Source organism: Pezoporus flaviventris, unplaced genomic scaffold (assembly GCF_033815535.1).
Source record: "Pezoporus flaviventris isolate CSIRO_AGI_PZ_B2104156 unplaced genomic scaffold, CSIRO_AGI_Pfla_v1 ptg000066l, whole genome shotgun sequence".
NCBI lineage: Eukaryota > Metazoa > Chordata > Aves > Psittaciformes > Psittacidae > Pezoporus > Pezoporus flaviventris.
In genome coordinates, this window is record NW_026892614.1 from 1,861,851 (window position 1) to 1,889,196 (window position 27,346).

Genomic DNA, 27,346 nt, shown 5'->3' on the forward strand with positions numbered 1-27,346 from the left:
TGTTGATATTGTAAGACATTAGAAGCTGCAGATCCATAGGGGAAGTCCAGGAGCTGGAGCAAGCCGGGGGGGAGAGGGAGGGGGGTGGAAAGGCAAGGGGCCAAAGAGGGCCTTTTTTATCTTCATATGTGTCATTTTTGTCCTAGAAAGAATAAAAAGTAGTCTTTTCCTAATATCCAGGGAGTGGAATAGGGAGGGAGGGGGGAGGGAAAATACTGGTAACTATATGTTAATTAAGGTAAATGTTGGAACTGACATGAAGGATAAATTTTGGAGAGATCTCAGTATTTATGAAAAATTATAATTTTTTGATGGAAATAAAATATTTTTTTGATTGAATTGATTGAACCTCACCTGAATGCTGTAAAGATCTTGATTAGTAATAAAGAATACAAAATATAAGACTAAATACAGATTTATCAGCAAGATAAGATAAGAATTCAGTTAAATGGACTTTCTAACTGGCAGAACACAATCACTAATCCTTTTAGACATTTGGGAATGTGAAAATAGTTGAAGTTGGATTAAGTGGAATCTTGAATTTCTGAATATCCATTAATTACTAGTCATCTAACTAACACATACCTTGGTTGAGTCATTCCTTTATTAAACAGTCAATATGGTAAGTCAGAGATTGTTCAGATATCCCTAACAATATTATTGCATATTTACATCTAATAAATCATAAATTGCAATGGAAATAAGGAGGCATAAACATAAGCCATACATACTAGTAGCTGTTTATTTCCCCATGCTAATCTCTCCTATATAAGAATTATGTGGTATTTCTGTTTCCAAAGTCTGTTTCTGGATTTGCCCTTTAAAGTTTCCCTGAATTTCTAAGAGCTAATCTATGCATGTTTCTTTTGTGCTCTGGAGGCAGTATGAATCACTGGAAAAGGCTTCTCTTTTGGCTTTAATACGTCTAGACTTACCTCAGGAATACCCTTCTTGTGTGGTGCAGACAGATCTTCCAATGTGCAGTTTGTGTGATGTCTGCCCTAGTAGTATAAATAAAAACAGACTTCTGAAGAGATCTGATCAAGACACTTGTCATAGCTGTGCAATGACACTTAAACATTAAAAAAAAATCAGTAGAAATATCAATATAGTTGAAACTCCAGCTTGCACATTTTATACATTTTCAGTATGTGTGTCAACAGAATTATACTACTATACTGCTGCCAAATATTCTGCCAGACTATCAAAAATAATAAATTAGTTTAAATATTAGGAATGTATATGGCCAGTTGACAAAATGACTGAACAGAAAACTGTAGATCTTTCCATAAAATGTGAATATTTTGAATCTCTGCTGAATAAATTTTTGTTACAACCAACAAGAATCTAGAGGCAGAAACAGAGGATGTGGATGAAGAAAATTGTTCTATGGAATAACAAAGTTAAAGTTTAGTTGAAATGTTACCTTCTTGGAGCATTAGGGTTGGAAAAGTTCATTCCAGTCAGTGGTTTTGTGAGGTTTAACAATCTGACCAGAAAACAAATTTCTCCCTGCCCTCAATTTGCAAGCTCTTTCCCACAGTTTTTATTATCTTTGTTATATAAAAGCTCACCTTATGCTTATGCTCCAGACTTCTTGTGAATCATCACCTAACAACAAAAGCTTTTGTGAAAAGTATCTTGATATGCTAGCAGATCGATTACTCTCATTTAATGTGTCCACTCTAAAGCAGTGGGAAAGCATACACCTTCCCTTGTCTTACCAACTTGAACTTGCCCCTGAAAATCAGAGGAAATGGTTAGGAAAATCCTTCTGGGTGATTATTCTGAGTGAGGAAAGAATAATACAGACTATGGATGCACCCTCTAAACTAATTCTGGGCATGTTCTTTACATTCTCAAACACAGATCTTCATGAGTCAGGGCCTTGCTTTCACAGAGACTAATTAAATGTCCTATTTCAATTCTTTGGGGATTTTTTGATCATCTGTTAAATACTTGTGTTTTGCTGACATGGCATTCTTGTCTTTCTCAATTTTCAGGCACTGCCATGGTGCCTCACAACTTGAACAGCAGTATCTTGCATGGCAAATGAGCATAAAAACATTCAGAAAGTAACCTGTCCAGTGACTTGAAAAAAACTGTACTAGAGTTAATGTAGGAAGTTGAATGCTTGTTCCAATATTGTTGATGTATTGAGCATTCCTGGAGTCCTGAGGGCTCGAATCCCTATAGCTTATGTCAACGGGGAGGAATGATTTGTGGTGATTCAAGTAATTAACTGTATTAGATGTTTGAAGATGATGTTAGATGTTTGAAAAGCTGGCTGTAAACAAACGAACTGTAAGAATACTATCCCACATATGACTAGGACAGAGAAATACATTGAAGATTCTTAAAGCACAGAGAGAGAAAAGAAGCCTTATGACTAGATGGTAGATTGTTGCTGTCACAAAACAGGTTATTTCCAGTAAACTAACTAGAAAGCTATATGGAAATTAACATTCATTTTAAATGGGAAGTAATGAGCTAATGCATGGTATTGAGGAAACAGAACAGAACAACCCCCTAGACAGGCTCAGAGAAGATGGGAAACAGTGGACTCTGACAAACAGAAAAAAAGAGATGCTGTCAAGTTTCTGATGCAATATATGAAATAGTTGAGATCAACAATATACTATTTGTCTCTGTTCTTACAGGGTGGAGAAAAAAAATCTTCTTTGGTGGAAATTATCTAACTCAGCACGTTATTAATTTGCACCTTCCCAACTATCTTTCCATATAAAATTTCACTTGTAAATGTGGCAGTGCACATGTTCCACCCATGGAGGCATTCACAGGGTTAAGCATTGTTTCCCCATTGCAATTAAGCTGAAATTCCAGACTAGGAAAAAAACCTGAAGAATGAATAAACTACAGTTGTTGTGCTGGTTTTTGGATATGAACTTTTTCTCCCTCTGTCCACACAGTGGGTAGACTGACAATGCACAAGAACATGGGAGGGGAAAAAGCCAGGACAGCTGAACCAAATTGTCCAAAGGGATATTCCACACCATATGAGGTCTTGTTAAGCACCAAAGGCATAGGGAAAGCAGAAGGAAAAGGGACATTTGTGCTTATTGCATCCGTTTTCCCGAGTAATCATTACCCATGCTGAGCCCCTTCTTTCCCATAAATAGCTAAACATCTGCCTGCCAGTGGGAAGCAGTAAATAAATTCCTTAGTTTGCTTTGCTTGTGTATGCAGCTTTGTTTTACTTATTAAACTGTCTTCATCTAGGCCCATGTGCTTTCAGCTTCTGTACTTTCTTTCCCCCCATCCTGCTGAGACAGGTGAAGAGAGCAAGCAACTGGGCAGATACTTAGCTGCTGTTGTGTTCAACCCACCACAAATAATGTCTTCAGTGTTTTGATTACTTGGAGCAAAAAATCTGACAATCAGTCAGGTTGGGGTTAGTTTGTTTGTTTGCTTGGGTTTTGTTGTGGTGTTTTGTTTTTTTTTTGGGGGGGGTGTTTCTTTTTTCATATATTTTATATATATGAAATATTTTAAACTTGTATCTAAGAGAACTTAAGTTTATGTTCTATATTGTCTTCTGTTGTCATACATCACTGAAACGCAAGCTAAAATAATATGAAAAATTAAGTTCTTTTATAAGGTTTAAGAACATTTTATTTTAAATTCTATTATGAATTTTTTAAGTAATATAATGGAAACATCAAAGACTACAATCAGGAAACTTATTTTGAAAACTGTACTTTAAAATTATCAGCAAATAGCCAAAACCAACTGAATTTACTGGAAGCAGAGAAAAAATCATTAAGCCAAAATGAAAGTTCTAGTATAATGACCAATGGCCACCAAATAAAAAGCAGTAGAAGTAGCAGTAGAACAAATTACACATGTAATTTGTTACATGCGCCATATATTCTGTTACAGTTGTGGTACAAAAAACAGTTTACTTGATGTCACACAGGAGAGCCACTCCTCTCAATATCCAGTGGTCTGGAGTCACGACTGTCCTTAAGTAGATCACTGTAATATAGTTCAGATCTGTCCTCATGGGCTTCTTGTAAAGTGGACAAACATAGAGCTTGGGATCTTTAGGACTGGTTGTATTAACAGCATATATATGCAACACAGGCAACTGAGTAAAAAGAATCTTTGGTGTAGATTCAATGAGTTTGCTATTTCGTTTGTCCCAGCCTGCACCTTCCAGGTATAGCCCATGTACATATACTCCTTCCTGTGTGGAGAATAAGCAGATACACAAAATAAAAAATCTATTTCATGAAATGAGTGTCATAAACTATTAAAAGGAATATATGTTTTATAGTAATACCTGACATTTAATCCTTTCAAACCACATAATTTTAAAATAATATCCTTTTCCAGAAGGTATTACTGAAATGGATAGCAATGAAAACTGTTTAATAAAGCCCATACATTACAAAATTTGATCTAAAGTTTACTATAAATTTTAAAAATTGAGAGGTGATACAATTAAATGGTTCTTTTAATAAAATATTTTCATAACTGCAAAATAAAAAATTAGTATCGTCATAGAATCATAGAATAGTTGGAATGGAAAGGACCTTAGGATCATCTAGTTCCAACCCTCATGCCATGTCACCCAAAGCTCTGTCCAACCTGACCTTGAACACTGCCAGGGATGGAGCATTCATAGCTTCCCTGGACAACCCATTCCAGTGCCTCACCGCCCTTACACTAAAGAACTTCCTCCTTATATCCAACCTAAACTTCCCCTGTTTAAGTTTTAACCCGTTACCCCCTGTCCTATCACTACAGTTCCTAATGAAGAGTCCCTCCCCAACATCCCTATAGGCCCCCTTCAGATACTGGAAAGCTGCTAATCTTGTATGCTGAGCAAAAACAGCGAGGTGAAGACATTCGTAACTTTTGCCTCTAGCAATCCAAAATGACAGAATGATGCACTATATAAATTAAATACTGGAATTAATACTGAAACATCTTTGCATGTCATACATACAGAAGGAGGTGCTGCGATTTCTTCTTTGTTTTGCTTTAGCACTTCATTATGTATTGTAACGGTATCTAAAGCCCAGCCTTTATGTGCTCGAGTTGCTTCTTGTCTCATTGCTGTCAGGAATCCTTGAGAAATTAAGCCAGAGATTTATTATATATCTCACATGACCAAAAAAAAATATATATATATACATATATAAAATCTTGTTTAGTTATCTGCTTGTTTCTGCACTGAATGTTCTAGACAGATATTCAGAGTTCTGTTAAAAATGAGCACCCTGACTAATAATAGCAAACTTTGCTTTGGGGCCAGAATAGGAACAAATGACACAGTGGCCTAGAATGCATTACACTGAGAAAAATATTTTTAACTGGCAAATAAAATACCTTTTTTGTTGTTGTTTTTCTCCTACTGAATTATTTAGTTAACAAATATTTACTCAGGATACTGACTTACACATTTTCATTAGGCAATCAACTACAAGATCTAGCGTAGAGTTGTGTTTCAAGAAAGAATTTGGAGGCAGACAAGATATGAATTATGTAAGCTGATATTTCTAGTTGTAAAGGCCTAAGTTGTAAAGGCAACTTAGGAGAAAGGTGGTTTTTAATGAAAGAAGAAAAATAAGATAAATTTCAATGACAGTGCATCTGAATGTGATAAATAACTATACGAATGCGTGGAATCTAGATAACTCAGTGCTTAAAAAGGATGAAAAATTTATGTTTTGCTAGTGAAGAAAAGGGAGTCCTAGACAGAAATGAAGGTAGAGGATGACATAATCAAGTAGTGAGTTCGGTGATATTTTGAATATTTTTTTGAACACACTTTACATAGGTTTGCAATCAAAAAGGGTTAAGAGGTAAAATTCACAGCATTAGCTGAGCACCCTGTCAACTTTAGAGCACCTAAACACTGCGCTGCCCCAAAGACTAGATATAAAATAGAAAGCATACAATGCATCTTCTTGCGTAAAGGGCTGAAAAGTCGAAGCATAAGATGACACATAATTGGTCAGCAAAGAGGCTTGGATGTGTTATAAAGAAAAAAGCTACAAAAATGTAACAATTTTAACAAATACCTGGTTGTTTCTTTGTGTCTCAGAAGATGACAATGCAGTAGCTGCTATTTTTTGCTACCAGATGAAGAACTAGTTGGAGTTATCAGAGAGATTAGGTGAAACATTAACAATAGAGAACTGGATAATTACGTGTGATTACTGTAAAGATTTAAAGATGAAATTGCATCAGTTCCTTCTTGATAAGGCATAAAGGAGAATATGACTACTGTTTTGTTGGCTGTCAAGTGTCTACAAGGAGGAGAAACCACCTAATAAAATACTGACAAGCCAGGGAAGAAATCATGAAAGTACATGGAGAAGCAGTAGAAGACAACATTTCAAGATATGAGTGCTTTAACATGCTAATTAGGATAAAGCCAGTTAGAAGTTAAGAGATTTGTCACAGCTAAAATATTTATATGTGATGTAAATACAATTAACGTAGTACTTGAAATGAACATGTATTAGTTTCTCAGATACTATGTATTCTGATAAAAATAAAACGGTATTATTTAGGCTTCAAATTTTGCTAAAAATTAATTATATCTGTATAACATGATATTTGTTTTTTCATAAGCCTGTTCATTTCAAGTGCCATGTCTGCTGAATGGCATATTGCACCACCATTAACATACATTCTTACTTAATAAATATTTATAGGAGACATACACCGATGATGATAAAAGATCACAAGAGGTTTAAATACAATTATTGGTGATACTTTATAGTACTATGAATAGATTTTTTCCACTGAACTGATACAATATATTCCTCATATTTTAACATTATAATGTATTTGCCAATTCTGTGATAGATTTAGAGCTTGATTCACTAGTACAATTAGTTTAGATTTTTCTGCAACAGCAGCACAGGGTAGTTTAATTTCTGATTTGTCTCACAGTCAATTTTTTTAAACATTGCTGCATGGTTTGATTTACTCAGAATTTTCTGGAGAGCAGTATTACACATACAGCAACTATACTTACCTCACCCCTAAACATAGCAAACCTTTGTGCTTAGCACACTTCTTTCTCCATCTACAGGACTATTTTATTTGGAACACAGAGGCTGAAGCAATCACTAAGTTCAAGAACATCTGTGTCTCAGGTTCATTTACTGTTAGGCTAAATATTTTATTTAGTCAAAAGAATCTGGTCCTTTATCTTCTTTTACACCAGCATGAGTGCTGCTTTTGAATAACCAGAGATCAGCTGCACCATTTTTGATACAAGTTGAATGATGCTTTAACTGGTATCTCAATACTATCTTTTAATGATAATCTGAATGTGCTCCAGGCACCTCAACTGTTTTTGAAAGTAACTCCAAAAAAGACTTTGATATTAGTTATTTTTACAGAACTGGTCACAGAAAGGCTAGAAAGAGTAAAGCATTAGAAAGTAAAGGTAACTCATAAAATAGTCAAGGATTTCATAGGTTAATACTAACGAAAAAAACATTGTAACTGTTACATAAGAGGAGTTTCTCATGAGAATTTTGTATGGACAGTTGTGTAGGCTAAATGAGATTATTCTATGAACATGCACCAAATAAGGTAACAGGTTTTGTTATTCATAAAGACGGTTACAATTTGTTTTTCTTCCTCTTTCCTAAAAACATCATAAGCTATAACCGATAATGATAGATAATGTTTACTTGAACTTTGCCGTATATCTTTGATGAATTTGGACAAACTGTTCATTAAATAACCTCTGAGATGGCAACACTGTGGAAACTGCAGTTTGATAATACTGTGAAACATAGGTAGCTGCTATAAATTCTGATATAGTTGCATGTTTGTAGAATCACAGAACAGCCCAGCTTGGAAAAGACCTCGAAAGATCATCTTTTGTGAGAAACGGAGCCTAGATGAGATTAACTAGCACCCTATCCAATTGTATCTTGGAAACCTCCAGCAAAAGGGACTCTACCATGTCCCTGGGGCGGTTGTTCTAGTGAATGACTGTTTTAACACTAAAAAAAATTCTTTCTTTTGCTACTGTACAGCATATTAATAACATCTTGCCCTAGATTAAAACTTTTCCATGCTAGCAGCTTACAGTTTGGAATGTGTTGAACACTTCAAGACAACAGGAAAAGAGTACTTTAGAAGTTATATCATATCATGCTACAATATCTCAACAAGATAAAGCATTTTGTTAACTACATGTTTTCCTTCTTGCAATATAAAAAGTGTGTTTACAGGTCAGACTAAAAGACCATCTATACAAGCATCCTGCCTCTGATACTAGACAAAGGCAGATGCTTAGTGAAATAATATTACAACAGGCAAAATGACACATAAATCCTTTCACTTCTTTATTCTTCCAGCTTCTGGCAATTTGGAGCTGAGGGACCCCCCAACTCGAAGGTTAAATTTGGACCATCATTTTTATTGCTGCCATTGGACCTGTTTTCCATGACTTTATCTAATCTCTTTTTGAACGCATTTATCATTTTGGCTCCTATGACACATTCTGACAGCGATGAAAACATCTTTTCTAGGTGTAATATTAAATTAGATAGGTAGTAAACCCCATTAAACTATGATTAAATACATTACTACTCAAATCCTTTCAGTATCCTTACCTTGTGGATTAAAGAATCCAGTCATCCAAAATACATTTGGTCTTCCTCCAAATATCCAAGTAGAGAATTGAGTATTTCTTTCCAAAAGTTCAGTAAACCAGAAGCCAAGTGTTGAAGAATCCCAAGCTACTCTTTTCCATACTTGAGGAATTCGAGCATCAAACATATTATCAAGTACATCTTTCAAATTCTGAAGGAATGAAATTATAACACATGAACTAAAGCAATCAAGGTAGTAATTTGAAATATGGTATTCAATATTAGTAAACATGCTTTACTTGCCTCACTCATAACAATAGTTCCTTCTATGGCTAATTTAAGATCATTCAAACTGTTGCGGACTATTGTGATCACCTTTTGCATTCGGTCGATTTCTTGCCGAAGAAAAATATTCATAGAGTTAAGATGTCCCATTTTAATTAAACGAGCTTTTACCTAAAATATAGGAGCACAGAAGAAGGAATTTAGTTGAAACTGAATTGTTGCAATAATGTTGTCATATGTGACATCTTTACTTTCCTGTGTTCAGAAAAGTAAACAGTAGACTAGTACTTCATGTATTTCAACTAACAATCATCCCGTAAACTGTTGCAGTTTTTATTTTTAGTTTTTGTCTGATACTACCAAATTACTCATGACTTTGCTAGAATAGAACTTCACCCAGAAGGCCCTGGAGAATGCTGTCACAAAAAGTTAAGACTGACTTCTTTCCTGTGTTTTTACATGCAGCTTTGACAGTCCAGGAATAGTCTCCATGACACATCTCCATGATCAGTTACTAGAGGTCTTTATTTTTAATAAAATAGCCTTATATCAATTCATGCTGATAGTTATAAAGGTGTTGGTTACTTGCTTGAATCTGCTACTAGCTATATGTTATTTCTTTACCATTCAGGGTTTCTTTTTTTGGAATGCCTTCTGTGAAAACTCAACAGAGAGAACAGTAAGAAAACAACTAAGATTAACTTGCCTCATGAGGTATGTAATCTGGAGGAAGTTTATCTAGCATGTCTTCAGCTAAACGATAAACAATTGCTTCACGAGTTTCTCCAGCTCCTGCACCACCTTCTTTAGGCTGAATGTTGGTAATAGTGTCTAAAACATCAGCTGCTGTATTACTTTGGTATCTGAGAGGATAAGAAATACATATAAATTACATAGGATTTTTTAATAGTTAAATGATACTTTGGAGAACACAGAACTTAAAACTTAAGAAAAAACATACTGTGTCATCAGATTAAATCAAAGCTCCCAATAATTTCTTTTTCTTTGTGTCCTGCACCAAGTTGAACACACTAACCATGAGGTTTTGTTTTTATTTTTTGACCATGAGTTTTATTTTGGTTTTCCATGATTGTAAAGAATATGAACTTCCCTCTACACACTGTTATACACTTGCTGTTTTTCTAATTCAGGGTTGAGTTCTACAAGCTGAGAATGTGGGGTGTGAGAAAAAAATATCATATGATTTACAGGAATTCTGTGGAAAAGGAGAAAATGCCATATGCCTGTTAAGGACACCTAAAGAGTTATTTGCTGGGAAGAAGCAACACAAGTTTTTTAACAAGGAAGAATATTTCACTCAATTATTTCTTAAAAGTGGAATTCAGGAGAAGGAAAAGATGGAGGCATTACTCTGCAAACTGCTTCTTTATTAATTAGTAAATTCATTCTGCTCTGAGGTATTTAGTATTAATGATAGAAGATGATAGATTTACAATGTTAGAGATTAAAACCTTCTATTCCATAGTAGAGCATTGGCAGTGCTAATGTAAATTTATGTTCTGAGTCAATACAAAAAAGTAAATTACATTCATGTGGCATTTGACAGCAAAAGACCTCATCAATCCTTCAACATAAGCAGAATTACAGAAGTACTTTTGCTACAATGCTGCCTAGTGGCACAAAGGTATGAGAAGCAGTAAGAATGAAAACGTAGCAGTGTACATGTTGCCTACTTTTACCTTACAGAATCAGCTACATAAGGAACATACAGCATGAGCCTGACACAGAAAATAAATGTGTATTGACTCAAAGCATAATTTTGCATGTCAGTTTTGTTTTCAACCTCATATGACACCATTCTCTTTCTATTACTTTGTCATACATAATTGTATAAGCCATGAAACCAAGGACTGTGCTGTAGGATAGAACATATGAACTCCTAACACATCCAAGCTTTGGAGATAGTATCATAAGATTAGAGAAGCTAGATACTGCAGCATTTCAACATAAACTGCTTATGAATGCTATTATAAAGAATATAAATCAGAAAAATAGAAGAAATCCTACTGGCAGTTTGCTTCTCAGAGGATCTAATTTCTGCTTCTTAATGTAGGAATGGTGGGGCTTTCATGGTTTTTAATAACCCTTCATTTTAGATTCAAAACTCTCAAGCTTACTTCCATTTATGGCCCCATTTAAAGAGTGACAGATCTATTCAAGACTACACATGAGCAGAAAAGTTGGACAAAATCAAATTTCTCTTGTACTTATGGCTTCATTCGTAACAGAGACGTGAACCTCCCTGTTGACACTGCAAGTACTGTTTTTCCAATATTTCTGGGCTTTGGAAAACCTCACTTTCCTTTACATTGCAAATAAAATGTTGAAGTATAGATGCAAACAATAAAGAAAAAAAGATTGCACAGATTTGTAGAGGAATTACCATGCTCCTGGGAAGGAAATCAGATCTATGCAATGGGGTATCCCTAATCGCATTTAAACATCCAAGTGTCGATGCCTAGATAACAGCTGTTTGCCTAGATTGCCCTTACAGGTAATGCAAAGCAGCATGATTTAGCTCATGTGTTTTATTTGTCTGGTTTGTGATCAGAGGAACTGTATTTTACAGGGATCTATTTTTTTGCTATTACAGTAAAGGAAGTCTTGAGTAACATAAAGAAAGCTAAAGCAACATTAAATGAATCTCATTTATAGTGTCAATGTGCCTAAAAGTGAGTATGTAAGATAAAGCACTTTATACCTGTTTATATTAGTTTTTACCTGAAGCAGTGTGGCAAAGCAAATGTCAGTCATCAGAAGAAAAGATTTTTATATGAATTTTTATTTGCTCCAAAAAAGCAGCAGTATTAAGAAAATTTTCTTACAGAGTTTGGATTCAACAACCTATTGTAGTTTGATAGCTGAAGTCTGTGCCATCAGGAATTTTCTGTACTGGAAATAAAAACTAAGAACAAATGGAGTTTGACAGAAATGTTACCTCAGTTTTGTGTGAAAAAAAGCAGTCTCTACTGCAATGTGGTATTCAAAACTTTTCATTCACCAAGGCACAATGGGAGATCCTGCTCTGTCTTCAGCTGGTTAATAACTGCTTGCAGTAGATTACAAAATTCAGTTAGATTTAAGGCTTCAGTATGTAACCAATTGGAGAAGGGGGTGGAGAAGATTGTAAGAATATTCCTTGCCTGCTCAGGTACCTGCCTTGCTCTTGCAGAACCTATGATCCATACAGAAAGTTAAAACCAATCACAATGACTTCGGGTGTTAATCCCAAGTAGACAAAAGTACTGACATTGAGTGAAGTCTTACAGTTGGGACCAGGGGATTGAGCTTTTGGCTGAACCAGAAAACTATCCCACTACACCAGTGAGAGATAAGGTCTTTCTTGTCCTCAGTAAAAGTAATATGGAAAGGTCCTGGACATCTCAGGGTTCCAATTCTAGCAGTTAGCCTTCTGCATGCTTGGATATGACTTAGTAAGATACCTTAAGGAGAATCTGAATGCAACTTTTTACACTGTATGGGATGCTAATATGTCTGATCTGTATGTCAACAACAGGCAGAAAGTACATGTGCATAGTTACCTATAACAGGTTGTGATAAATATGAAGCTGTTGAATATTTTCCCCAAACCCTAAAGAAATAACTACCAAGGAAAATCTCCAGAAAAAGGACTAAACTAGCAGGATATGCTGATGTACCAAGGTGAAGAAAAACTCAGCAATAGAGAGAAATGAAAGAGCTGTTCCTACTCACTAAGATCCCCCAACTCTGTTTCATTTCCTCCTATAAATTAACCTTCCTACAAGCCTGATTTTGGATCTGAAGCATGTCTCTGTTCAGGACTCTGGTTCTCCATTAAATCTTGGCTCTTCTTTAATCAATTTTGCAAGGGAGACCTTGCAAGTATTAGAGAATGACTTGAAACAGAATCTACTCCTAGACTCTTTTCTTCAGAAGTATATAGTTACAATGGTAGGTGCTAGGCAGAGCTGACAATAAAACTGTTCTCACAGCATGCTTAGAATACTGGGCTTTTGATATAGCATCAATCTTCCAAATCAGAGACTGAAAAATTGTGGGAAATTATTGTTTAGTCCAAAAATGTGGGAAGATATTAGGTTTCCACAGCAGTTGTGCATTTGTGTAACATTTTTCTTGTTGTTTAAAAATACAAAAAGCTACATTGAGAAACAATGAATGTGGACATAATGAAAATGCAATAATTCATGGCAGAATTATTAAGGACTTCAGTGAAAACAATATGATGATGATTCATATCCTTTCACAGGGGATATAACATTAGAAGGAAATAAAAGTTAAGCTGTTACACACATTGTTTGGAATGAAAAAGTTAATTGAGTTGAAGATAAAATTTTAAGTAGAGTTAGTGCAGTTGAAAAGCCTCTTTTATATAATGGAATGACAGGACTGATGGCAACAAATGATTGTAGTTACATCCAAAGGCATGCTTGTAAACCAAATGACAATTCAGAGAATCATTTAACAAGTATGCACAGAAATATAACATACTACTTGGAATACGTCCTGATTTTGGCTGGGGTAGAGTTAATTTTCATCCTAATAGCTGGTGCAGTTCTGTGTTTTGGATTTAGTCTGAGAATAATGTTGACAGCACACTTATGTTTTAGTTGTTTTTAAGCAGCAGTGCTTACTCTAAGCCAAGGACTTTTCAGTGTATCATGCTCTGCCAGTGAGGAAGTGCACAAGAAGCTGGGAGAGAACACAACCAGGACAGCTAACCTGAACTAGCCAGAGGGATATTCCGTGCCACAGAACATCACACTCAGTATAGAAACTGGAGGGAGTTGGCTGCGAGCTACTGATCACTGCCTGGGGAGAGGCTGGGCATCGGTCAATGAATGGTGAGCAACTGTATTATGTATTACTGTTGCTTGTGATTTTTTAATTTGAATTTTATCTCACTCTCTTTTTTCCCTTATCACATTTTTCATTATTATTACTATTATGTTATACTTTAATTATTAAATTGCTCTTATCTCCACCTGTGAGTTTTACCTTTGTTTTTTTCTAGATACTCCTCCTCATCACCCCATTGTGAGGTGGGGGTGAGGGAGCAATTGCATGGTACTTAGTTGCTGCCTGGGGTTAAACCACAACAGGACAGCAGGCAAACGTTAGAAACTTTCTCTAGTTGAACTATATAAAACCTTGCATCATATGTTCATATAAAAGTTTTGTTATTCTTTCAAATAACAACCCCAAAGAACATGTAAAATGGAGCTGAAGATACTGCATTCATAACCATATACATACACACAGAAGATAAAGAGATGGCAGAGTTACTGAATGCCTTCTTTGTCTCTGTCTACTCTGCTGCGGGCAGTCCTGAAGAGCCCTGTACCCCTGAGACCTTAGATGAAGTCAGGTCGACGGAGCGGTTTGCCTTAGTCGATGAGGAATGGGTTAGAGACCAGTTGAGCAATCTGGACATCCATAAATCCATGGGTCCAGATGGAATGCACCCGCAGGTGCTGAGGGAACTGGTGGAAGTCATTGCTAGACCACTCTCCATCATCTTTACCAAGTCTTGGGAAACGGGAGAGGTGCCTGAGGACTGGAGGAAAGCAAATGTCACTCCGGTCTTCAAAAAGGGCAAGAAGGAGGACCCGGGTAACTACAGACCGGTCAGCCTCACCTCCATCCCTGGGAAAGTGATGGAACACCTTATCCTTGGTACCATCTTAAGGCATATCAAGGATAAGAAGGTTATGAGGGGCAGTCAACATGGCTTCAGCAAGGGGAAATCATGTTTGACCAATCTCTTAGCCTTTTATGAGGAAATAACACGGTGGATGGATGATGGCAGAGCGGTGGATGTGGTCTACCTTGACTTCAGCAAAGCATTTGACACAGTCTCCCACAGCATCCTCACGGCTAAAATGAGGAAGTGTGGACTGGATGATCAGGTAGTGAGGTGGACTGCGAACTGGCTGAAGGAGAGAAGCCAGAGAGTTGTAGTCTATGGGGCTGAGTCTAGTTGGAGGCCTGTAACTAGTGGAGTGCCTCAAGGGTCAGTACTGGGACCGGTATTATTTAATATATTCATCAATGATTTAGATGAGGGAATTGAGTGTACTATCAGCAAGTTTGCTGATGACGCTAAGCTGGGAGGAGTGGCTGATACGCCAGAAGGCTGTGCTGCCATCCAGCGAGACCTGGATAGGCTGGAGAGTTGGGCAGGGAGTAACTTGATGAAATATAACAAGGGAAAGTGTAGAGTCCTGCATCTGGGCAGGAACAACCCCAGGTTCCAGTATAGGTTGGGGAATGACCTGTTAGAGAGCAGTGTAGGGGAGAGGGACCTGGGGGTCCTAGTGGACAACAGGATGACCATGAGCCAACACTGTGCCCTTGTGGCTAAGAAGGCCAATGGCATCCTGGGGTGTATTAGAAGGGTGGTGGTTAGTAGGTCGAGAGAGGTCCTCCTTCCCCTCTACTCTGCCCTGGTGAGACCGCATCTGGAGTATTGTGTCCAGTTCTGGGCCCCTCAGTTCAAGAAGGACAGGGAGCTGCTGGAGAGAGTCCAGCGCAGGGCAACGAAGATGATTAAGGGAGTGGAACATCTCCCTTATGAGGAAAGACTGAGGGAGCTGGGTCTCTATAGTTTGGAGAAGAGGAGACTGAGGGGTGACCTTATTAGTGTATATAAATATATAAAGGGGGAGTGTCACGAGGACGGAGCCAGGCTCTACTCAGTGGCGAACAATGATAGGACAAGGGGTAATGGGTACAAACTGGAACACAAGAGGTTCCACTTAAACTTGAGAAGAAACTTCTTCTCAGTGAGGGTGACGGAACACTGGAACAGGCTGCCCAGGGAGGTTATGGAGTCTCCTTCCCTGGAGACATTCAAAACCCGCCTGGACGCATTCCTGTGTAACATTATCTAGGTGTTCCTGCTCCCGCAGGGGGATTGGACTAGATGATCTTTCGAGGTCCCTTCCAATCTCTAACATACTGTGATACTGTGATACACCAAGTGTATTTCAATAGTGAAATTCACATGAATCCTGTTTCCTATGGAAAATACGCTTTACCTAAGCATTTCACAGGGACTTGTTTCCAAACACTAAAAGAAAAGGAATCTGTTTTTAATATGTTGGAACTACTTACATTATATCAGCATTGCCATGAAGACCAAAGACCATGGGACTGTCCATTGCAGGGAGTAACTGAATGCATTCCAAATACTGTGCCAGGGTTTTGCACACTAGAATTTTATATCCAGGGTAAAAACAGAAAGTGCTGTCAAACATCTTTTCATTAAACCATACCTATGGGAATAAAAAAAAAAAGTATTACTTTGTTACTTCATGGGTTTGTTTTTCTTTTTTTAATCTCATTTTTATTTTTGGAAAATTAGAGTTCTTATTTTAGCTACAGCATCTGTTTTTACTTGAATACAAAAGTAAACTGCTAAGAGTTATGTCTTCTAAGTTTGAGCTCCAGCTAAGTCTTTTTAATAATTTCTGTTCCTCACTAAAGAGAAACCAAGGGGGAAAACCTCACTGCCGAAGATGTTTTGAAAAATTCATTTTACTCTGAAGAGTCTTATAAACTGGTGAAGAAGTGCATATTCAGCAGAAAGGTCTTCTGATTTCTGTATTGCAGCTGCCAGTAAAAATGACAAATAAGGGTACTTTCAAGGTCTCCTACCTTTGCAAAGCAATTAAGAAGACGCTTATCAAAGTCATCTGTGACTCGACCTCCATACTGTACTTCTCCAATCATGTAGTGTACTGTGTTCCATGATATCCCCTGTATACAAGAAAGTAAATGAAAGATTGTAGTTGTAACATGTAAGAAGAAGGTATCTAGCCTGCAATTTTGGAATTGAAAGCTCATAAGGCTCTGAAATGTAAGCTGAGAAGTTCATTGTTGGAAGAAAAAAATAATTGCTTATTTTGAATCTATTTTCTGAGCTCAGCTCTATAATTTTAAAGTAGATTTGGGCTTGGTCCTGCTATTAGAAACATATCTCATTACTTCCTGTGTGACCTGAAATCACTCTCAACTGGTACTGCCTCTTCTCTCCCACCCCTCCCCAGATTCTCATCCTTCTCTACTGGCAAAGTGCTGCTTTCCAAGGAATGGCTATTCTGTTGCATTATTCTCGGATAAATAGGAGACCAAATGGCAGACATAGAGAAGTTTGATTTGCTCTGTCAAACTCTCTAAATTTTGGCTCCTTTTTTAAAACAGATATTATATAGACATGCAAACATTTTAGATATGGTACTGAAAAAAAAAAAAGATAAAATTCTGAAATTCTTAACTATTACATATTTTTATATGGATGATAGCACACAAAATATTTCAGCTGGACTGTCTTACAGAGAATCTGATACTTTGATCATTAGAAGCCGCACTGAAAGAAAAGCAATGAGTAAAGTATTATAGATAGTAATATGAAGAAAAAACAATTACAGATGCTGAACAAAGCAATTAAATACACTGTATGCAAATTTTAGTATTCACCTTCTTGATGTCACAGTCATCTAAGTGATTTTGTATAAACTGAACACTGGCTGTAAAGTCTGATGAGTTAAATTCATAGGGAATATTCCAACCCAAAGGTCCAAACTTGCATCGTTCCTTAGGAATACAATTAGAAGCAAATAAGTTTATGAAACAACAGATAATTTTGTTTCATTATTAAAGTTCAACACTAATAATATCCGTCGTGGAGTAAAGAATTGAACTGAAGAAGAAAGCTAGCCTAGGAAATGACTATATGCCTCATACACATCAGTAATAGACAAAGTTTATTTTTAAGGTATACCATGAGGGATAGATATTTACAGAAAAAGCAACAGACTCATTTGTTCTTACTTTTACTAATCAATTTATCATCATATGTTTGAAATATCTCATGTCTGTGTGGATGATCAGGTTTTTATATTAAGTAATTAAAGAATTACTGTATCTCTGCATTTTCAGCACACTCAGTTCAGAGTTCTACAGTTTTTCTATTTTTTTCTGCAAATACTGTCTAATAATGATAGTTTCAGTTTTTCAAGCTCCTGTATTATTGCTCAATTGTCCACAGGTTTCTAGGTTTCTACTTTTGTCTTATAGTTTCACTCTATTGTTTTAATAAACATTTTTCAAAATTCATAACTTTATAAGGCTGCCACCACTACGTTATTTGAATTTATTATTGCATACATATTTTAAAATAAAATTGTAACACTTGCAGTAAGAGAAAAATAATTCAATCTAAAAGTTACTAATAACTAAAATTAGCTAAATGATAACGCATTTATTAGAGTTTAAATTACCAAGTCAAGAATGACTGATAGTCTTTGACATACAGTTAAGCAACATTTAGGTACCTTAGCTACAATATTTAAAAATAATTAGAATTGAAAATAACCCTTTAATTTTTTCAAAATTATTTTTTATAAGCAGATGGGACAACATTAACCATTAATACCCTGCAGAAACATATACTGATATTCTGCCAAATTCTCTGAATTACTTCTTATGCTATATTTAGCATGGAGATTTGTCACCGAGGAATATTAAGAATTGGTCAGTTTAACGCCAGGGCAACATATATATATATTGGTTGCTGATTGGCAATCCCTAAATACATTTTCTGAACAGATGAATAGTTACAATAGTTTTTAAAAGAACTGATAGTTGAACAAGAGCTTAGATCTTCTATTTCCACAAGAACGGTATAATCCTGAGGCCATACATGGAACAGCTTTCTCACTGCTTATAAAAAGGTAGAAGGAAAATAATACGGAATACTGTATCTTAATGGGGACCTACAACAGTCCTCTTCTCAACATCTTTGCTAAACTGAAAATATGAGCAGCTCAATAGAACCTAAGGCTTAAATACTGCTTTATAACTATTTTGAGATCCTTGATGAAAAGAAGGTGTTTTCAGAGAGATCAAAATGTTGGTATTTATTGTGATCTCGAAACTGCTATATAACTTTAAAGTACAAAGTATAGATACTATTATGCTCACATTGGAATTAATGTAGAAAACACACTGACAGATAAAATATGATAAAAACAGAACTCTAAGTGATAGAATTTTATTTAATTTCAGCCGTCTAGAAATTAGACAGCTACTTTAATCTAGGCATCTGGATTGCTTTTGAAATCAACAGACAGAAAGAGTGATATATCTCTTGAAAATTATTTGTTTTTTTATAGAGGGACAGCTAAGACAGATAAGTTGATTTTCTTTTTTGGAGTGCTTATCTATTTCTATTGTCTACAAAGATAGCTTTTCCCCTTTATACCAAACAACTTTCGAACAGCTAAAGTTAGATGAGAAAAAAAAACTCATTCGAAATACCCACAGTATAAAAATTGTGTAAAATTTATTTAAGAAAAAAAAAAATAAGGTATCTTGAAATACAGAGAAAAGAAATTAAAGCTTCAGCCCTGCAACATGATGCTACAATAAATCTCAGAATGCATATTTTCAGGAACCTCTGTTAAAGTGACTCCATCAATTATAACACTATTTGAAAATTCTGTGACTAGTACCTGAACAATAGAATGCAGGAAAGCTACAGTGTAAAGCAAAGGTTTCCACATAGGCAAGTTGCTAACATCTAACAGATCCTGATTAATTCCAGAAAATGTTCTTTGCAATCCAGCACGTATACCATGGGGAGGTTCATTTGTGAACTTTATAGCAATCTGTCATGTGAAAAATATAAAGGAATTGGATTTGTTTACTGAAACAAAAACAGCAACATGAAAAAATGTTGCAACTATTAGTTATAAATAAAACATAAATAGCTAAAGCATTGTAGATACAAAGTTGATATGTAGCTTTACTGTAAATTACATAAACTGAGCACATACAAGATCAGGCCTCAAAAGATTTTGAATATAGACCTTCAATTTATGTTGGTCAGAACCATCATGGACACTTGTCCATAGATCCAAGAATTTTCATCAACAACCTAGAAGCACTTGCCATGCTTTTCAGAAGGCATCGTATGGTTCTCTACACCTAATTCAATGACTGAATCATGGAAGAGAACTATCCAGAGTAGATGAAATATCTTGTATTTCTGGTCCTAGGAGTTCACAGTAAATACAAAGAAGTCTCACCTCTCAGATCTTTGTGTTCACAGTGGCTACTCGGGACTCTGTGGCTAGGTCTGCACAAGTAAATTAGATTCACCTGAGAATGCTCCTAGGCGCTCTGGTCAGCAGGCATGGAATCAGCATTTGTGGAAGTAAACTGCCACAGCCCCTTAGAACACAGCCCCTCAGTTCCATGCTGACTGCCTTATGACAATAGTTGCTACAAAATTTCAATTGTCAAACCATAGCTGCAGATTACGTGGAAGAACACTAGTTAGCACAGGGTTTTGTGTTAGAGAATGTTGTACTTACTTACCGCTATGTACTACTGCATTTCAATGCTGGGTTATGTTCATGGGGCACAGTTGAATCTATTAGGTCAGACACAGACTGGCCTTACTAGAATCTCTGTTCCTTGAGAGACCTTCAAATGCTGGAGGAACCCAAATAAAAACTAAGTATTTTTCTGTTCCCACAGTAAATACTTTGCTGGCTGGCTTGGGTAACATGGTAGCATGCGTTGAAAATACATTAAATGCCTGCCCGTGGGCTAAATGTAAGTATGGCTCTGAACTCTTCTTACTTCTGACAGACACTTAATGGAAGACATTCATGAATATGTACTTCACATGGCAGTTTTACCATCTCCATACTTGTGGTAAAAAAAAGGTTATTTTTAAGGAATGACTTTCCAACTTCAGTCTCAAAAACTTATTTCTGGGCTGCAGAGCCCAGACATGCTGTTTCAGACACAAGCTCCAGTCTTCTGCAAAAACCTATCTACAGGCACATAAACACACTAGTCTGTTGGATGGAATGGGAACACTATCTAACCAGTCTTTCCACACTTCAAAAGATATCCTGTTCAGTTTTTGCTGCAAGCTCTATATAAAAAAGAGGAAATCATTCTCTCCTTTCTTCTGAGAAGGAGCTGGCTTTTGGTTTGTCTGTTAATAATTTTCTGGAATCCCTGAAGATGTTAATATTTTAACGTGTAGTGTGATATTATAGAGTGGGAAATCACATGTGAGATATTTGAGATAAATGCAGTGATGAAATTCACGTAGCAACCTTCTTCAGGTCTCTAGTCTCACTTTTAGCAAACTGTGTGTTTAGTTACCTCACAATTCATAAATCCCTTAAAGATGCAGAATGCATTTATTTTCTGTTGTGAAAACACAAGAGAATGTAAGTCCATACAACTAGTTGTCTATACACAAGGCTTTTCCATGGTGACATACATTTTTTATTGAAGGCTGTTTCCTAGATTCATTCAAGAGAGGAACCCTTCCCTTCCTTCACATGCCAGGTATCGATTATGGTATCTATTGTTATTTAGAGAGAATGAGAACCACTAAGCAGACTTCCACTTTTTTTGTAAAGGAAAGGGATCTATAAACACAGAAATGTTAACGCACAGCTATTACACTAGATATTAACTAGCATTATGAGCCACTGTGAGAGAGCTAGAAGCCTCTTAATGTACTTAAATGTACTTTGTAAGAGTTTAGACAATTTTCCTGGTACTGATGAAAATGTCTCCTTGAGATCTACAGAAAAACCACTGATCATTTATCCAAAGTTACTTCTTGGTGGAATATGTTCTTTGAGATGTTATGTCCCTTTTATCCTTTATTTCAGACAGGGAAATCTGGAAGAGTCTAAGAACAGTTGCAGGCATTACTCTGTTCACAAGGCTGGGTTGGGAAAAAGAGATAGTTTTGATTCAAGTGTTTCTGTGTACTGAATTAATGTGAGCTCACACATACATAATGCATCTTTGAGAACTTCCAATTACGGGTAAGTAACCTTCCTGTTTAAGGTGTTACTTGCATTGTGAGGTAAGTTCATTTTTTCTTGGGTTTTGTTTTGGTTTTTTTTTCCCCCATTAATTTAATTTCAATTTGCAAACTTAATTAGCATAATTTTGATGGCTTGAGGTACTGGACTTAAGTAGTTAAACAAACCTGTAGCAGTGCAATTGGGAATTTAGGATGTGGCTCAGTAGTTAGCCAAACTCTAAATGTCTCATTCCGTATCTCAACAGTAAGAAGTGTCTCCAGCAGTTCATCCATGAAATCCAGTCCAAGATGACAATTCTGAAGTAACACCCAGCCTCCCTAAATAAGAATATAGACTATTACAATATACAATTTAGAGTAAGTTATTTATAATGCTAAAACCAATTGCCTATACTAGAATCAAATTTGGTCTTGCATTAATTTTTTATTTTTATTTTTTACTTTTGGATTGCTCCTGAATATGTATTATCATTTGATTTGATATTGTCACAGTTAAAGCAAATAGGAAAAGTCAGTGCAACAGTTATTTCCAAGTCCTATTGTTCACAGTGAAAATAACATAACCGGAGCCAATATTCTAAGTAAAGTACCAGTGCTACCTAGTGGCAAAAAGAAGTAATTCCTCTCCTCTCCAGTATTAAGTAATACCGCTACCAGACCCGAAAGAATGTCAGCAGAAAAGCAACAGCTGAAATCTAAGAAATATATTTTCTAAAAACTTATTTTTTAATAAAATTATTAAGTGTAAAGAGACAGTAACAAGACTCTGAAACTTTTTAACTGCAATTAGTTTATCTGAAATAAATGTATTTGCACGAAATTCAACCTCTGCATATTAATTTTGATCTTATTCAACTCTAAAATTGCATGAAAGCTCTATTTTGATTGTTATCTATCTGTATTTTTGCTTATGAGTTTAAACCCATCAGCTTTTGAAGAATCCCTTTAGAGGTCTGATAAATCAGAAGCCTGATATTAAAATGGGATATTATTTAATCAGTTCTAAACAGTGATGTGTGGATTTCATTACTGCTTGTAATTCCATTTTGGCAATTTTTTTTTAACTCATTTAAAAATAATTAACATTTGGTGACAAAATATAATTGACATATTTATGGTGAGCTGATGGATATTAAAAAAATATTAAATTATGGACTTTTTTTCTTCTTTTATTGCGATTGACTTTTTTTGAGGAAGGCCTTTAATCAGTTTATCACATTCCTAAATGAATCAGGCTCATTTTTTTTAAATTATCTACATGCAATACAGCACCACAGTTTTAATCATATTATATACTCCTGGGCAGAGGTAGGAAAAAAACATGGAGATTTGTCTTCATTTTTATTAATTCTGCATTGTTTCAGATTTGATGTTCACATATCTCCCCCCTTCTGTAAAATGTGCGCACTGCCAAGGCATTTAGTTCAGAATTTGTTACCAGTGGATTTCTTTTTTTTCTTTTTCCAGAGTGGTGTACATCCAAATTCCAGTACTGGTGTCACAACAGTTGGAAGGAATTCAGAGGTTACTGGACACAATATAGGTACAATATAGAGAGCTTCCACAACCAAGGCTGCATTAGCTAGAGAACCTTGGATTATACAGTAGTACCTAGAAATCGTGTAGCAAAGGCCATATGCCTAAAGACATATACACGTATGTCCATAATAGAAAATCACAAATTAAGCAGATTGTATACTGTTCAAATGAATAAACATCATCTGACAAGATTCTTTTTTAACCCCTCCTCAAATGAAGCTATCTCACAGATGGTAGACAAAGACATAGTTGAAGATGTCCCAGGTCATTGTAGAAGGGGGTTGGAGCAAATGATCTTAAAAGATCCCTTCTAACACAAACTATTCTATGATTCTATAATACAGTTGGAATTCCCTGAACTGATACTGCCTGGCCTTTTCTTTTTTTCTGCAAAAAAGACGGGAAGTCCTGGAAAGACTCTTAAGTGCTTTCGTCTATCAGATAAAGAGGACATGACTTTGCAGAAGTCTAAGGAAGCATTTCCTCATTATGACCGACGTGTTAAAGAACACTAAAACAGTCAACTTATATTGCAGTGTTTTTTCCCACCTGTTGCACTGATGCCTGTATGAATTTGCGTGCATGAACTTCTTGTCCTTGACCCATAGAGACAGTCACACATTCTACAACACATTTGACAACATATTTGACAACATATGATTAATGAACTTACATTCTTGAGAAAAAGTAAGAATTCCAATTCAGCCCCCCAAAACAGTGATATAAATACAATTAAGTACACTTTAATGCAAAAATATATTCTTTTGAATGCAAAAATGTATATTATATACTTTTATATATTTTAAATGGAAAAATTATCCCTTTACTATCGTATTATACTACTATATGTAATTTTCCTAAACACTATATCTTTGTAAAATGATATTCATATATACATCCACAATATTTACAGTGTTTGTAGAAATGAAACACTGCCAAATCTTAACAAAGCTACAGCGTTTGAAATATGAACCCAGATTTTTCTTTAAATATAGATAATGAAGCCATGTAAGTAAGCAAATCATATAATTGTAATATATTCAAAAAATTTAATGCGACTACTAACAAGATTATATGTTCCTACTTCTAACTCAGTTCATATGCACAGTTCTTCAAACTTTACATATGATGCAGACATAAAATCCAGAATATACAAATGCTGATCTTGTGGGTATTTTTGGTTAGTTTTTTTTTGTAAGCAGATTACCGATTTTCACATTATCAGCAGTTAAAAGTAAAAACAAGAAAACAGTATTGTCACTATGCCAGAAAAACAACAAAAGTTAGCCCAACCAAGCCAAACCAACAATCAAAATTTGCAAATATTGTCTTACAGATAGGGATTAAAACATTACTGTTCAACTGCACACAGAAGGATTCTCAGCATACCATTTTTACTTAAAATATTATTTTATCTCTAAGATTACAGCTCAGGAACAATAGTGCAACATAATTTAAGAAATACTTTTCAGAGAAAAAATAAACCAGAACTTGAAATTACTTACATTACACTTCCATATCTTAACACATGACAATGAATAATTGCTTACATACCTAATTTAAGCTTCCTAGCCAAGGATTCAATCTGCATACTTGGGTCAGATCCCATAGACAAGAAACAGATGAGAGGTGACCGTGTGTCACTTTCTCCCCATGTTTTTTCTAAATCCAAAATGAATGGCTCTGTGTATTTCTCACTCAAGGAACTTGCAATATATTTCCTGGCTAGGGAAAGGGTTCGATCTGGACACCAAGACCTAGAAATTAACATATATACCAGGATACTAATTCACTTCCTCTTCCTGTTGCAAAGACCAGGCTTAAATTAGAAATTCTATTTTTATCATAGATTTTTGCTTCATAATATGCATTTATATGTGTATACACATTCACATATATGTGTGAAGGTTTGTCTTTACAGATATAACAATAGACAGAGCTGGTGGTCTTCCCCTCTGCTTAGGACTGTTCAGTACTTTTCAGTTGCTAACAACTTTGTCTTAGGTTACCTATTTGCCCTGGGATTTTCTGTTCTGGGTACCTTTATCAGTCTGGGACATTCTTCATTATAAACACAGATTTTGTATCTGAGAACACAAGTAAGGAAGTGCAAGATTGTTTTTGTCTTTTAGGAGAATTCTGTAGATGTTTCATTGTGTTTATTAGTCTTTTAGGGTACAGACTTCAATTTTTGGCATTGTATTACATTTGTGTTGGAGGTGAGCTTTTATTTTTTCCCATGGGGAAAAAAAATACAAACTTTTACTTTTGGATAAAAGACATCACTTGGCAAAAGGGATTTTTAGATTCTTATTCAAAGGCATATTGTACTTCCATGAGATTCTAGCCTTTTTATTGCACAGGTTGAATCTCCTCCAAAGAAAAATCTTGGTCTAGTAATTAATGCTGCTGGTTTGTTTTCTTATTTTATATTTTTTTTTAATGGAGCACCTCTGATTTAATTGTTGCAGCACTTGGAAAGTATACAATGAACATAAGAAGGTATGATCTCATGTATAAGGCAGCTGAATGCTGCTCTGGGGAAATCCATTCTACGCCAAGCCCTGCCACAGAGATCTTAGCTGATTCAGTACAATCACACACTTTTCACATGGGAGTTTAGAGCACCTGTATTGCATTTCCACAAACCTATTTTTTTTCAATTATTATAACATATTGAAAGTTATTTAAAATAGCTTATTTTAAAAGAAATGAAGAAATAAAAGAATTTTTAAAACTATCAGAATGATTCTACTTTTTCAGTGACTTTTGGGAGGAGGCTGCAATGTGATTCCCAGTTTCCATTTGTCATGGCATAAAAGCAAAGCTATAAATATATTTCCTAGAAATAAATTTTTTAGACTCTTCAAAGCTTATCTCTGAAGTGAGTGAATTAAATCACACTTCATGAGTGGATTAAATACTACTTCAAGTCACTCAGAAATTAATTAAAATTACCCTATTACGATAACAGCACACTGGATAGGCCAAGACATGCGATGTAACCATGTGTGTTATTTCCCAAATTTCTGAAGATGCTCACCTGATGAGTAAAAGCTTGCGGAAGATATCAAGTGAATCACTATATCCATCAGGTATAATCTCTTCCTCAGGAGCATCTTTATCAAACCAGCTTTTCCATTGCTTCTCATTAGAGGATACCTAAATTTATGACATTAAGATACATATAAATATATTTCAGCCACAGCAAAATCCCTTTGTAAATGCACATTTTGATGAGAGTCTGTTATTATATTAGGATGATGCTACAAATAACATTAAAAGTCTATAGTATTTAAGACATATGCCATGTGAACTGCTATTAAGATACTTAAAACAGAAATTTTAGTATTAAGATGTCAGCTCCTAAGGTAACCAATTATCCACTGATTCACCTCCCGAACACATGCAGCTACTTAGAGAAAAAGCAATAATTAGCAGAAAGATTCTATACTACAAGAGGTCATACAGTGATTAACTCATTACTTCTGTTCACAAAGTATGAAGAATAGAAAAATCTGTCCCAGTGCAGACCAGGCAGCCAAAGAATCACACATGAAAAATAACAGACTCTAGTATGTTTTTCACTTGTGAAAGAATAAATCTGACTACAAATAAGATCATTATTCAGGCACCTTGCAAAGCAAGGATCTAATAGGACAAGAACATGGTGGTCAGAACAGAGTGAAAATTGCTTTGCAGTAGAGCCTCTAATGCAGTGACTGAGAAGAGTCAGCTACCACAATGTTCTCAGATCACTGGAAAGAGAACAAAGGAGTACACTGATACCATCTGTTCTGAAATACAGTTCCATATGCCTGTTATAATCCAAGGAACTCTGTCCAGTTGACTGACTTGGTTTCAGATAATAGTTTCAGAACAACCCACACCAATCATGGATTGGGAGAGGAGTGAGAAACGAACATATAGGGACATCTTCCAACCACATATTTGCTATAATGAAATTCAGAGAGATCAATAAACATCGAATACCCCTTTCTGAACTATAATCCATGTCTGAGAAAAACAACCTTAT

At 35.6% G+C, this 27,346-nt stretch overlaps 1 protein-coding gene across 5 annotated transcripts in view; it reads right to left on the bottom strand.

Moving 5' to 3' along the window:
* Positions 1–3,661: 3,661 nt before the first annotated feature.
* DNAH8 (dynein axonemal heavy chain 8) overlaps positions 3,662–27,346 on the bottom strand; it is a 140,803-nt gene continuing 117,118 nt past the window's right edge. For all 5 annotated transcript variants that reach the window (XM_061470910.1, XM_061470913.1, XM_061470912.1 and 2 more), the window contains 13 exons: positions 26,354–26,472; positions 24,865–25,067; positions 23,860–23,933; positions 21,937–22,089; positions 19,418–19,573; positions 17,382–17,498; positions 16,560–16,661; positions 16,017–16,177; positions 9,586–9,742; positions 8,898–9,050; positions 8,616–8,805; positions 4,973–5,094; positions 3,662–4,207 (listed from right to left, as the gene is read on the bottom strand). In XM_061470910.1, coding sequence (XP_061326894.1) covers positions 3,920–4,207; positions 4,973–5,094; positions 8,616–8,805; positions 8,898–9,050; positions 9,586–9,742; positions 16,017–16,177; positions 16,560–16,661; positions 17,382–17,498; positions 19,418–19,573; positions 21,937–22,089; positions 23,860–23,933; positions 24,865–25,067; positions 26,354–26,472 — 1,995 coding nt within the window. In that variant the 3' untranslated portion in view covers positions 3,662–3,919. The remainder of the gene's footprint in view (positions 4,208–4,972; positions 5,095–8,615; positions 8,806–8,897; positions 9,051–9,585; positions 9,743–16,016; positions 16,178–16,559; positions 16,662–17,381; positions 17,499–19,417; positions 19,574–21,936; positions 22,090–23,859; positions 23,934–24,864; positions 25,068–26,353; positions 26,473–27,346) is intronic.